Source organism: Lissotriton helveticus, chromosome 5_1 (genome assembly GCF_964261635.1).
Source record: "Lissotriton helveticus chromosome 5_1, aLisHel1.1, whole genome shotgun sequence".
In the NCBI taxonomy this organism is placed as follows: Eukaryota; Metazoa; Chordata; class Amphibia; order Caudata; family Salamandridae; genus Lissotriton; species Lissotriton helveticus.
This window is the reverse complement of record NC_136065.1, coordinates 1884559307-1884573386: the sequence shown is the minus strand read 5'-3', so window position 1 is coordinate 1884573386 and position 14080 is coordinate 1884559307. Positions and strand designations below refer to the sequence as shown.

Sequence of the window (14080 nt, the reverse complement as noted above, 5' to 3'; positions counted from 1 at the left end):
AACTGATCGATGCCATTATGCATTTAAAATGTACTCCAGAAGGTCTTTGAGTTCCCTCCATACCCTGAATGAGGCCCTTAGTCTTCAATGAGAAAATCTGACCAGCACAAGCAAATAGCCACTGCTTAGGGGCCTTGTTGTAAGAGAGGGCACTACCTTTGCCAGAAAGCAAGTCAATAACTGAGTCACATGCATTTCTAGAAAGCAAAGTGCCCTCCAGCCCCATATGAACCAGTGTACGATTTATAACCTCAGAGTTCCACAATATACAAAAAAAAAGCGTTGGGGTGGGGGGGCAGGATTACCTTCCTCTCCATGGACTTTCCCATCATAGTTGCTGATTAGCTCCTCAATGAAGGTTTCATCTTCCTCTTTCACCTCGTCCCCCATGTATGGGATATTACAAAGAACGGTCTCATCTTCCACCTGTAATTCACACAGAACAATTGAAGAGCGCATGCAACAATACTCAACAATTCAGAACTGCAGAATCAGCAAGTGACACTCCTGGGTGCACACGCAAGCATCATGTAGTGGAATATTTCAGAATGTTTGAGGCATCCAGCAGTAAAGCATGCAGTTCATGTCATTAAAGATGCTATTCAGTCTCTGAACAACCCTCCATCAGCCACCTCAATCACGCTCCAGAACCCAATCCCTGCCCCACACTACCATCTGCTCCACTCTTCAGCTCACGCCTTGTCCACCCCTTAAGCTTCTCACACTTAGGAGATCCTCAGACTATTCCCTCCTGGAGTATACGACATGTAGCTGTGAGAAACTCTAAACCTTGCCTCAAGGTCTTTACCTCTGTAATAATCTGACCTCTTTATCTATGAGACCTCCCAGTAACTGGGATGCTGACCCTGGCCATAGGGGACCCCAGACTCCAGTGTCACTTGTGTTGTGAACCAGTCTTGGTGGTCAGTAACTCTTTGATTGCTACTCCATTTAAACTCCAACGGCCCGCCTCAATGGTGTTTCATGACCTTTCTCAGTAACCCACTACCCCTTGCTTTTGTGGCTATCTGCTTTAGTGATCCAAACATCCCACCTGTGACGCCCTGAACTTAAGTTTCAGTGACCCCATGTGTGCTCACCCCAAACCCTATAGTACTCAAGTCACAAATCCTTCCTGAGATCCAGTGAGCGCTGGGAAATCTTTCAGAGAAACAATGGTCTTTTCAATACTGACATTAGATGTATTGACATGTTGGAGTGGTAGGATTTTCCTTCATACATACCATGAAGTTCTGCTGCAGAGGAGACCATGAATACATGATGGGTACCAAAGCCACTTTACTCACGGATCTCATGAACATAGTCTGGCTCGTAAATCCAGGGAAAATGCTCTCGATGGTGCACTAATAGGATGAGAAAAATATGAAAACAACAGTAAGATGACGCTTCAGTTCCCAAATACACAATGATACCGTTTGGGATCTTCTCAGCACTCAGAACTCACAGAGGTCTCCAAGACTCTCAAACACAGCCGTGCTCAGAAGACTATACAAAGACAGAGCACTGAACTGAAAAAAGTACTTTGAACTGAAAAAACAGATCAGTCAAGAATCACAACTTCGCACTAGGCCCCAAACTACCAACCGGATCTTACAACTCAGGAATGTAGCCAGGCCCATAAGAAAACAAATCTCCTAAATTGTCCTGCAGAACCACTGCTCTGACCACTGGTCCTCACCAGTAGAATCTCTAATTGTTGCTTTGCCACAGATACTTTACTGCACCTTCCTATTAGACTACACCTCTTCCTAGTCTTTGCCCAATACTGCAGAGTCATCTATTTATTTATTTATTTATTTGAATTTGTAATGCGCAACAGCTACCCGCAGTGGGTTTCCCGGCGCCAAACTCCTACTTGGGTTAATCAACACCTCCAACACAACCTCAACTGCTGCGACTTACTGGCGGCTACAATCAGTATACGAGAGATTAATTACCAAGTTCTACCGCCAATAAATCTTCCCTTTCTAACTGAAGAAAAGGTACTAGCTTGCTTTTTAAAAATGCTTTAAAAACAAAACATACAACAGCATAAATCACTAAGGAAGGATTCAGTTTTCATCTTAGCCCTGGATCTACCTTTTTGATGAAAGAATGTCCATAAATGGGCTTCATCTTCTGAACTGGCTGCAATCTAAGCTTTTTCCAGTCTTCATTCAACACCGTTGCTCTTTCTTGAGCCTTTGCCAGGTTAGACATGAAGACAGTCTGTAAAGGAACACAACATCAACTGTTGAACAATGAAAAAAACTATCAATTAACACAGTGTTACTTGTGATTCCACATGACCTGCCAATGAATGGGCTTAAAATGATCATTACTGGACTACAGACCAATTGATGCCTAATGCAATCTTCTCAACCCTATTTGGTCTGCAAAATGGGCAAGCAAGCAGTCTCACAGCATGACTGCAAAGCAAAAAATAAACAAAAACGAAATTGACTAATACTACTTGTGAACTATGTTAAGGAGTTCTGCTTTACTCACCCGGCTCTTAACCATTCCAAGTTTTTCTGAAAAATTACCGAGTGCAAATGACAGGAAGTTGGCAACAACATAGGCAAACGGCAAGCTTTAAATGAAAATGTTAGAGTCAGAGATCTACGTACTCACCAGTGATACCATAGAGTGTTTTTAATTTTTCTGTGGCTGGAGATGGTGTTAACCCTGTACTCAGAAGCAGCAACTTACAATTGTCCCTACAATATGTGTGGGGTGTACAGTATGATACATCTCTTGGTCAGGAACATTGGTATCATAACTGTATAGTGAAGAAAACTGGCAGATAATATGGCATTATGCAGCTCTACAGTTTTACTTGATTCCCTGGAATCAGGGCCATCTACGTTAGAGGGAGTGAGTCTACGGTTACCATATTTCTACTTGTGCTTTACTGTGCTAAAAAGGTGGGCAAATGATAGGACATGTGAGTGACCGCAGTGTGCCCTTCGATCAAATCCCTTTGTAAATGTTTGCAAAGGCAAATCCTATAGAAACTGGGTTACTGGGTATATGTTTGAGCTCATCGAATGGAGGCGGATTGCAGCTACTGTTTCACTGTAACTTGCATGTCGAGGAAACCCATGGTTTCTGGCATTCCTGGTTACTGGAGAAGAGAGAAGCTGAGCAAATAAGATTGGAAAAAAAAGAGGATCTAAAAGGTCTTAAATATCCTTGGGGTTGGAGGACTTACAGCTTTTGTTTCTAACAGAGTTCAAAATATACGAGTAACACTTTACATCAGGCGACAAAGGCAGCACTAGAGTATAAAACAGCCCCTAAGCAGTTTCAGGAGTTTGCCAGACCAGATTCTGGTGGCAGAATAAAAATAGCACCAGTGATGGCTTTAACTCTTTACCCTGACCTCTGAAACCCAACTGGTGGTCGTGAAGCGGATTGAAGAGCTTTAAATATCACTGAATCTATCCTGGTAACTGCTATTTTCATAAAGTTGCTGGGTTATGGAAGGCTTGAGATTGGCCAGTAGTTATCCGGCATTTTGGCGTTACGCAAGAGCTTCCTTCGGAAAGATGTGACGGTTTTGTGGTCCAGTGGATGAGCAACCAATCCACAAAGGAGCAGCACCAGGTCTGTGATGTCAAGAACCAGCAAGGGGATATGCGTATCTTAATAACGTGCTGCTAGTCAAGGCTCCATTCATTGGATAGACTCTTTAATCCTGACTGTTACGCTTTTCAAGTCATCCTTACCCATAACCTTAGAGACAATTAAGATGCAAGTAGAACAGAATGTATAATCATGATTATGCAAAAGACCCTGGTATATTTGCAATGGTCTCCTTACTGTTAGTTGTGAAAAACAAGAGAAGGTCCTGGCAGTTCTGTATGATTGCAGTTTTCGTATATTAACTCCCTATAGAAATGTCACTGGCTGCAGTGGCGTAACGAAACATGAGGGGGCCCCCCTGCAAACTACATTCTCCGTGCCAGTCTAGAGCTCTCAGGCCAGCGACCCGCCATACTGCAGGGGATGCGGGGCGATTGTTATGCCACTGGTACCAATCCAGCCAGTTATAAGTAACACTGGATGGTGGAGTTAAAGGTTGGGCTTAGTCTGACAGCAGGCTATCATAGGCGGTAGTCCATTCATTACAGGGTCCCTGCCATCAGTACGCCGGGGAAGTTTGTCCAATTTTAGGTGGGTTTCCTGATGCAGACTCCTGTCATGATATAAAACATCGGGCCCACTCATCGTTCAGTTTTGACAAAAGTGCATCCACTGCTCCTTCTCATTTCCATTTTAAAACATTGGACAATGCTTCAATGCAGTATTTCAAAAGCAGATGTAACCACAAAGAGCACATTTTGATAATAAATTTTTATTAGACAATAGCAAGAGGCATTGCATAGCTTCATACTTTGACCCCAATTCCATCACAGTCTCTCTCTCTCTCTGTCAGTCAGTATCTCTCTTTCAGTCAGTCAGTCTATCTCTCTTGGTCATTTAGTCTCTCTTAGTCAGTCATTCTCTCTCAGTCAGTCAGTCAGTCAGTCAGTCAGTCTCTCTCTCTCTCTGTCAGTCTGTCAGTCAGTCAGTCTCTCTTAGTCAGTTAGTCTTTTTCTTAGTCAGTCAGTCAGTCCCTCTCACTGTCAGTCTCTCTGTCAAGCTCTCTCTCTCAGTCTCTCTTTCTCAGTCTCTCTTTCTGCCAGTCAGTCTTCCAGACAGTCTTTCTCTCCCTCTGTCAGTCTCTCTCAGTCAGTCATTCTCTCTCGGTCAGTCTCTCTTCTCTCTGTCAGTCAGTGACTCTCTCTGTCAGTCAGTCTCTCTCTCTGTCAGTCTCTCTCTGTGAGTCTCTCTCTCTGTGAGTCTCTGTCAGTCAGTCTCTCTCTCTCTGTTGGTCAGTCTCTTTCTCTCTCTCAGTCTCTGGCAGTCAGTCTCTCTCTCTGTCAGCCAGTCGCTCTCTTAGTCAGTCAGTCAGTCTCTCTCTCTGTCAGTCAGACTCTCTCTCTCCCAGTCATTCTCTCTCTCTCCCAGTCAGTCAGTCAGTCTCTCTCAGTCAGTCATTCTCTCTCTACCTCAGTCAGTCAGTCTCTCTCTCTCTCTGTCAGTCAGTCTCTGTCAGTCAGACTCTTTCACTCAGTCAGTCTCTCTCTCTCTGTCAGTCTCTCTCACAGTCAATCAGTCTATCTCTTGGTCAGTCAGTCTCTGCCTCTCTCTCTCAGTTTCTCTCTACCTCAGTCAGTCTCAGTCAGTCAGTCTCTCTCTCTCTCTGTCAGTCAGTCTCACTCTCAATCAGTCTCTCTCTCTCTGTCAGTCAGTCAGTCACTCTCTCAGTCAGCCAGTCTCTCTCTCTCTCAGTCAGTTTCTCAGTCAGTCAGTCTCTCGGTCAGTCAGTATTCAGTCTCTGAGTCAGCCAGTCAGTCTCTACTCTCTCTCCACTCTCACCATTCACTCTCTCCATTATCTCTCTCAACTCTGCCCACTCTATCTCTACTGTCTCTCTATCCACTGTCTCTCCTCTGTCTCTCTCTCCACTTTCTCTATCTCCTTTCTCTCTCCACTCTCTCACTATCTCTCTCTCCACCCTCTCTCCCTTCTCTCTCTCTACTCTCTCTCCACTCCCTCTCTACTCTCTCTCCACTCTCTCTCCACTCTCTCTCCACTCTCTCTCCACTCTCACTCCACCCTCTCTCTACTCTCTCTCCACCCTCTCTTTACTCTCTCTCCACTCTCTCTCTCTCTTCACTCACTCTCTCTCCACTCTCTCTCCACTGTCTCCCTCCACCCTCTCTCTATTCTCTCTATTCTCTCTAATCTCTCGCCACTCTCTCTCTCCAATCTCTCCACTTTCTTTCTCCACTCTCTCTCCCTCCACGCTCTCTCAACGGTCTCTCTCTATCCGCTCTCTCTCCACTGTCTCTCTCTCCACACTCTCTCTCTCTCCAGTGTCTCGCCATGCTCTCTCCATTCTCTCTCCACTGTCTCTCTCCACTCTCTCTCTCTCCACTCTCTCTCTCTCCACTCTCTCTCTCTCCACTCTCTCTCTCTCCACTTTCTCTCTCTCCACTTTCTCTCTCCACTCTCTCTCTCTCCACTCTCCCTCACAGAGTAGTGTGTGTTCCATGGGCATCCGCAGAAATGTTTCCAGGGGGGGACATTTTTAACTTCATCACCATCCCCCTTGCACCCTTCTCCCCTCTGCCTTGCACCCTTCTCTTATCTGCCTTGCACCCTTCTCTTCTCTGCCTTGCACACTTCTCCCCTCTGCCTTGCACCCTTCTCCCCCTATCTCTTCTCTCTCCACACTCTCTCACTATCTCACTCTCTCCACCCTCTCTCCCTTCTCTCTCTCCACTCCCTCTCTACTCTCCACTCTCTCTCCACTCTCTCTACTCTCTCTCCACCCTCTCTTTACGCTCTCTCTCTCTCCACTCACTCTCTCTCCACCCTCTCTCTACTCTCTCTCCACCCTCTCTTTACTCTCTCTCCACTCTCTCTCTCTCCCCACTCACTCTCTCTCCACTCTCTCTCCACTGTCTCCTTGCACCCTTCTCCCCCTCTGCCTTGCACCCTTCTCCCCCTCTGCCTTGCACCCATCTCCTCTCTACCTTGCACCCTTCTCCCCTCTGCCTTGCACCCTTCTCCCCTCTGCCTTGCACCCTTCTTTCCTCTGCCTTGCACCCTTTTCCCCCTCTGCCTTGCACCCTTCCCCCTCTCTGCCTTGCACCCATCTCCTCTCTACCTTGCACCCTTCTCCCCTCTGCCTTGCACCCTTCTACTCTCTACCTTGCACCCTTCTCCCCTCTGCCTTGCACCCTTCTCGGCCCCCCTTCCCCTCTCCCTGCAGACGCCCACATGGTGCTTCACACAAGAGTGCTTACCTGAGGGCACCATTTTGCTGCCTCGTCCCTTCTCATGTGAGCTTTGCCCTGGAGAATGCTCTCTCTGGGGGCCCCCATTCCCACCCTTGTCCGGTCCCGAGCACTGCTATGTGCTGCCTTCTGCTGTCTGGGGACCCACCCCATCCTTGGCCCTGCCTCTTCTCTTCTCTTGTGGGGTGGGGCCCCCACCCCATCCTTGGCCATGTCTCTCCTCTTCTCTTGTGGGGTGGGGCCCCCACCCCAACCCCATCCTTGGCCCTGTCTCTCCTCTTCCCTTGTAGGGTGGGGCCCCCACCTCATCCTTGGCCCTGTCTCTTCTCTTCTTTTGTGGGGTGGGGCCCCCACCCCATCCTTGGCCCTGTCTCTTCTCTTCTCTTGTGGGGTGGGGCCCCCACCCCATCCTTGGCCCTGTCTCTTCTCTTCTCTTGTGGGGTGGGGCCCCCACCCCATCCTTGGCCCTGTCTCTCCTCTTCTCTTGTGGGGTGGGGCCCCCACCCCATCCTTGGCCCTGTCTCTCCTCTTCTTTTGTGGGGTGGGGCCCCCACCCCATCCTTGGCCCTGTCTCTTCTCTTCTCTTGTGGGGTGGGGCCCCCACCCCATCCTTGGCCCTGTCTCTCCTCTTCTCTTGTAGGGTGGGGCCCCCACCCCATCCTTGGCCCTGTCTCTTTTCTTCTCTTGTAGGGTGGGGCCCCCACCCCATCCTTGGCCCTGTCTCTCCTCTTCTCGTGTGGGGTGGGGCCCCCACCCCATCCTTGGCCCTGTCTCTTCTCTTGTAGGGTGGGGCCCCCACCCCATCCTTGGCCCTGTCTCTTCTCTTCTCTTGTAGGGTGGGGCCCCCACCCCATCCTTGGCCCTGTCTCTTCTCTTCTCTTGTAGGGTGGGGCCCCCACCCCATCCTTGGCCCTGTCTCTTCTCTTCTCTTGTAGGGTGGGGCCCCCACCCCATCCTTGGCCCTGTCTCTTCTCTTCTCTTGTAGGGTGGGGCCCCCACCCCATCCTTGGCCCTGTCTCTTCTCTTCTCTTGTAGGGTGGGGCCCCCACGCCATCCTTGGCCCTGTTCCTCCTCTTCTCTTGTGGGGTGGGGCCCCCACCCCATCCTTGGCCCTGTCTCTTCTCTTCTCTTGTAGGGTGGGGCCCCCACCCCATCCTTGGCCCTGTCTCTTCTCTTCTCTTGTAGGGTGGGGCCCCCACCCCATCCTTGGCCCTGTCTCTTCTCTTCTCTTGTAGGGTGGGGCCCCCACCTCATCCTTGGCCCTGTTCCTCCTCTTCTCTTGTGGGGTGGGGCCCCCACCCCATCCTTGGCCCTGTTCCTCCTCTTCTCTTGTGGGGTGGGCTTTGTTTATGAGAGGAGAGAGTGGGGGCCGGGCTCTGTGCTGCCTCACAGGAGCCGTGGAGACTGCTGTCTCTGGGCCCCCACCCCCACCCTCTTTCTGGACCTGCCTGGCTCTGACTGAAGAGAAACAATGTATATTGATACTTTGTTTCTCTTCAGTCAGTCAGAGGGAGGGGGCGAGGGGCTCAGCCTGCACCTGCTTCAGACTCAGAGGGAGAGAGGCTTGCTTCAGCGCAAGCCTCTCTCACAGCTCCCAGAAGAGCTGAAGGGACCGGGCCCCCTGGGGCCCCCCTCAGTAACTGTAGAGAGTGAGGCCCACCGCACTGCGGGGGCATTTGTTACGCCCCTGACTGGCTGGTTACTACTTTCATGTTCTTTGAGCAACAACTGATTTTGGTTATCTTTACAACAATGTATGAAGTCGTCTTGAGAATTTTGAACAGGACTACATATGGCTCATGTTTTCAGTAGCACCCATTAGGTTTCCGATTTCTATATGCTCTTTCTATTTAGTTAAGTCCCACATACGTCAGTTGTATTCCGTGGTTGTGATTTACTCTTACTTAGCAGGCCACCCTGTTAAGTGAACTGGTTAAGCGGAAGTGAAAAGGCTTCCAAATGCTTTCTAGGGTTACCTACTTAAGTTTATGTTGTAAATTGATTTTAGTGACGCTCTTGATGTTTCTGGTCGAGAGGAGGTCGGTGTGAAGAAGGATGCTGGGTGTACTATGTTATAAAATGTAAAAGCTACAGGTGAGTGAACCCAAGGTTCAGCATAGAGCCAGTTGTTTCTGTGGGGACATTCACCTCTTGAATGGAGTGCAGAGCAAGAAGCTAATCTATTCTACTGTCCGTCTGTTTCCTGGCACATTCACCTGAAGACTGAAATTGCTGACCAGCAAGAATTTCTTTGCTATGGATGGCAAGCGATAAGCCGACAGGATTGTTTTATTTAGGAGTGTGGAATGATTATCAGCGATGTGTTGAATCAATTGCACATCAGACTCTAATAGAATGGAATTAAGTGAAGCGAAGTAAGTGTCCTAGTCTCTACCTTGCATATCAGGTCTTGGTGGTACACCAATTCTACTATTCTCGGTTTAGGGTTCCCTTTTTCTGTGTGATTTGATGTCCTAATGGGGATATCTTATGGAGGACTGGAAAAGAAGGGCTGTTCAAGTTGTTCAAGCAGGTCAATGTGAAGCAGACAATGTGTCATTTCTACTCCGGATAAAGATTCAGAAATTGAGGCCATATTTTAAGCTGTCCAAGCATCAATTAAGCTTACATTTAAATCTGGTCTCCCTTTAGTCAGGTAAGGGCCTAAATAGCCACTGTGTTTGGGATGGCTCCTTCCAGTCCCATGTTTGCATACATAGAGGATGTATGGGGCTGCTCTTGGAGTAACACAGTCACACAGACAGAGGTAAATGCCTGTTCCCTGGTTATTTGGCAAATTAAGCAGTGCTTCTTAACATGGAATTTTGCAGTGTCAGGTGCACAATTAAGGGACAAAGATCGGGCAGATTTTGAAGAGGATTTTTAAATCTGCATATTTTAAGAAACGTGGGCTTTTCAGCAGGATGGCTAACAATATTTAATAATCCTACCAAAATTCTACATTGGAGACCAGAAGAAGCATTTATGGCTTTAATACAGTATGACTAACTAGATTAGTAGCGGCATTTGATTGCCACAAAAAGCACTTATGGCTTTAATATAACATGACAAACTAGATTAGTAACAACATTTGATTGACACATTTGTTTCCAAATGTCTGGATTGCCCTTATCCTCATACTCTAGCAAGGATTTGTGAGTGGTCCAATGACCCATCTGTTCTTGGGGCCCACAGTTCCAGCTAACCTGGAGGGGAATAGCAAGAATTTCTATAGGATTCCTCCATTGAAACACCCTACCACTCATCTCATAGACTTGAAAAAGAATCCTTGAAAAGTCTGATGACTCACCTACTACAGATGGCCTGGCACCCACTACAGCTTTTCAGCTAAACACTACAGTGGAAGATAGTCCCTGTGTCACTGTGCATGCCTCTCCTCTGCTAGATTCTCTTCTGAATATAATATGGTTGGTAATAAAGATAGGGATGCCAAGAGAGTCTGTGTATGAATAAAGCTCTTTTGTCTTACTGTGGAGGTTCGAGGATTAGAAAAACCATGTTGTAGGATCTGCTTCTTATGGTTACCCCCACTTTTTGCTTGATGTTACACTGTTTTTGACTAGTCTGACTGGGATCCTGCTAATCAGGGCCACAACCTATCTGCTTTCTCCTTAAAATGTTATGCATGTACTTTGGTACACTCCAGATTGGATACTGGGGTACCCTTATAAGTCCCTAGTTTATGGTACCAAGGTACCCAGGGCATAGGTAACCCAGGGGCCGAAGCATGTATTATGGCACCCATGAAAGGCCATGCAATATGCACTCTGCACTTTCCCACTCTGCATTCAAATTGATAGTAATGGCCATGGTCTTATCTAAGATCGACTACGGGAACATTATTTACAATGGTGCTCCCGCCTATGCACTCGAGCGTCTTCAGCTGGTGCAGAACCAGGCTGCCCGCCTGGTATACGGCCTATCCAAACATCATCACTCCTCACCCCTTCTCACTGCCCTTCACTGGCTCCCCATAAAACCACGTGCCCTTTTCAAACTTGGCTGTCTCACTTTTCAAGCTCGGGCGGGCACTGCCCCGGCCTTCATCAACTCTACCATCACTAATTATTGCCCCTCTAGAGCGCTACGCTCCTCTTCTAAATCTTTATTAGTTATCCCCCGTTTTAAGAAAAAAAGATCGGGAGGCCAGAAATTCTCGGTTCTTGCACCCATCTTCTGGAACTCTCTCCCACCCCAGGTCAGACTTTCCCCCTCCTACCTTGAGTTTCGCAAAGCCCTCAAGACCTACCTGTTTCAACAAGCTTTCAGCCTATAGCCCCCTGTGCCCGCCTTAGTTCAAGAATCCTCTAGCGCCAAGAAACTGCACAGTGAACGTGCGCTTTATAAATTCTTCAAAATTCAAAATCAAAATTCAAATGATAGGTATAGGTTTACTATAGCTACAGGTTACTACACTTAAAACCTATAAGTCACCCCTATAGCAGGCCTTAACAATCCAGAAGGCAGGGTGCTGGGTTTTACGTGAGAGGGTCCCCTCCATGAGCAGAGCCCCTCTGCAGCCTTCAGAGACCAATCTCCTGGGTTGTCTGTGACACAGCCAGACATATAGGTATATGTTATATTTCCATGTTATGCTGTTACAATTGTACACATGTTTTACTGTCTAGAATGGTGCATCTCTATGATGCTCTAGTCATTCTAATGTGATGTCACCCCTGTGGCATCAGGAGCAGTTGGTCAAGCTGTGTCTGGCAAGAAGCTGTTTCAGGTTCTTTCTCTGAAGAATAAATCTATATGAAGATATCACCTGGTGTATTTTGCCTCCTTATCATAACAAATTTGGCGACGATGACATCTTGACCAGACAGCTGAATGAAGGTGTTTTATGGAGGAAGATAGTTTATCCTGAACTGAGGGAAAGAAGAGCCCAATGGATGTTGATGAAGGATGCAGAGTTTTCTACGGTACAGGTGTGTGATTCTTCCTCCTTTAGAAGGAGTGATGGGTTCTGAGGAACAGGGTACGCCTGCAAGGGAGAGAGATGGGTCTGGTCTTTCACGTGTTTTGAGGTGTGCTAGTGAAAGAAGGTTGTCTGGGTATTTGACTGATTACGTTTCCTGACTTCCTTTGTTGTATTAGCTTTAGTTTTATTTTTGGTGATATGCCTATTTCTTTTATTATTTGTTTTTTTTGTAAAGGGGGAGATGTGTTATATTTCCATGTTATGCTGTTACAATTGTACACATGTTTTACTGTCTAGAATAGTGCATCTCTATGATGCTCTAGTGATTCTAATGTGATGTCACCCCTGTGGCATCAGTAGCAGTTGGTCCAGCTGTGTCTGGCAAGAAGCTGTTTCAGGTTCTTTCTCTGAAGAATAAATCTATACGAAGATATCACCTGGTGTATTTTGCCTCCTTATCATAACAGTATAGGTGCATTATAACCTCGTAGTAAATGCTATCTCGGAAATGGCTGAAACAAAACATGTCGCATTTCAAACACCTTGAAATCATACCTCCACACCGGAGGTATGAGTCCACCCTCCAGAAGCAAGCTTTGTGGGTCCCTGGTCTTCCCGGTACCAGCCTTCTCGATCCAGACAGCACAAAATGGATGCTGCCAACCAGAGACACATTTCTGCCCTCCTGCTGCTGAGCCAAGCTAGAGCAGAGGAAGCCAGCACAATAGGCTCCCAGACAGGATTTATTGTATTGGAGCTGGGTGGGTGCATTGCCAAAGTGCCTGAAAGTCTGCACCAGGGGCACATTTGGTGTCCCTGTGCATAGTCCAGCTCAAACCAGTTCTGGCAGCAGTTGGCTCCTGCTCTGGCACGAAATTGGACAAAGGACATGGGTGTAACCACCCCCCTGTCCTGACCCTCCCCTGGGAGGGTCCCCTGAATCTGTCCAACCCTCTCCTGTGGGTGCAAAAGGGATTACCTGGCTGTAGGACCTGAGATTTGACGTGGACAAGATTCTGAAACAAGACCTTCGACCGTCTGGACACTCTGGACTTCGACTGGGCCCTACTTAGTCTCCCTCTCCGTCCAAAGCATCGTCTGTGCCCTTGCACAATACAGGCTCCGTGCAGGACCTGTGGAGCATCAAGGACAACTGAAATATCTCCCATTGGGTGAAGGGGTCACTCCCCTGCATTCGCGGGCACCGTAACGCAACTGACCGGTCTGCTGATCCTGAGCTCCTGCGGACTCAGAAGGCTCCAGCAACACAGGAGGTGGGTTCCTATATTCCTTGAGGTTGAGCAGCCCTCTCACCAAGTTTGAGACCAGTATCCCACGTGGGGACTGCATAACTCGAACCCGCACCGCATACTATTGCAATTGCATAGGCTTCTTGGCCTTCCCAAACTTTGTGCATTGGGCTGTTGATAGCCCCAACCTCTGCGCACATTTTGTACCAAGAACTTCGGCCTCCTTGCACTCGGTGCCCTGTAGGCCATTTAGTGAAACTGCTAGAGGTCCCCTCGCACCTCCTGTGCCTTCGGCCCGTGGGTCCATTTGAGGGACAATCCTTATTTTCTTGGGCTCCCCTGGTTGCTCCAGGCCTGCCCTGACTTCCCTTGCTGTGGTGAGTCCTCTAGTCCTTGGTGGGCCAGACCATAACCTTTCTTGACCTTCTTCGTGGGTTTCCTTTGCCAAGGCTTGTTGGTGCTCCCGCCAGACACCGACCCCCTCAGCACTCGACATCCTTTGTGGGAGAGCTCTAATATGGCTCCTGGTCATCCTCGACGTCTCCTGGTCCCTGCAGCGGTAGAGGCATGGTCTCCTACTTCGCACGTGAAGCACCCGACATCCGGGGGGCATTTGTCTACAGAGCCCCTGGTCACTACTGAGTGATCCAGACTCTGTCCACTCTGCTTTCAGGTTCCTTCCATCAAGAATCTACCAGCGGATTCCACCGAACACTTTTCTTCCCTCCAGCAGTGGCATTTCCTTGAAGACTCCCATTGAGACGGATGGCGGTTTCCGATGCCGCTTCAGACCTATGTACCCGGCTTACCTGGGTTAGGTAACTCTGGTACTTTGGTATCAACGGGTGGGGTGGCTCTCCAACCTTCTATGTTCCAAAGGGTTTCCTCGTAATCCACTGGGAAGGGTCCTTTAAACTTTAAAATTGCAACCGCGACTCTCCCATTAAATTGAACATTGCATGCGGTCGTGTTCTCACACTGCATCCATCCTCCGTGGGGTCCCTACTTAATCACCTTGGGTGGTACCTTGG

The 14080-nt window shown here is 48.2% G+C and overlaps 1 protein-coding gene across 2 annotated transcripts in view; it reads right to left on the bottom strand.

The window, feature by feature from the left end:
* Window positions 1-14080, bottom strand: part of EZH1 (enhancer of zeste 1 polycomb repressive complex 2 subunit) — a 278927-nt gene that overhangs the window by 187866 nt on the left and 76981 nt on the right. For both annotated transcript variants that reach the window (XR_013594997.1, XM_078645362.1), the window contains exons 3-5: window positions 2101-2229; window positions 1245-1364; window positions 306-426 (exon numbers count right to left, since the gene is read on the bottom strand). Coding sequence is in view for 1 of the 2 variants with exons in the window: in XM_078645362.1 (XP_078501488.1) it covers window positions 306-426; window positions 1245-1364; window positions 2101-2229 (370 nt within the window). In the remaining variant the exon portion in view is untranslated. The remainder of the gene's footprint in view (window positions 1-305; window positions 427-1244; window positions 1365-2100; window positions 2230-14080) is intronic.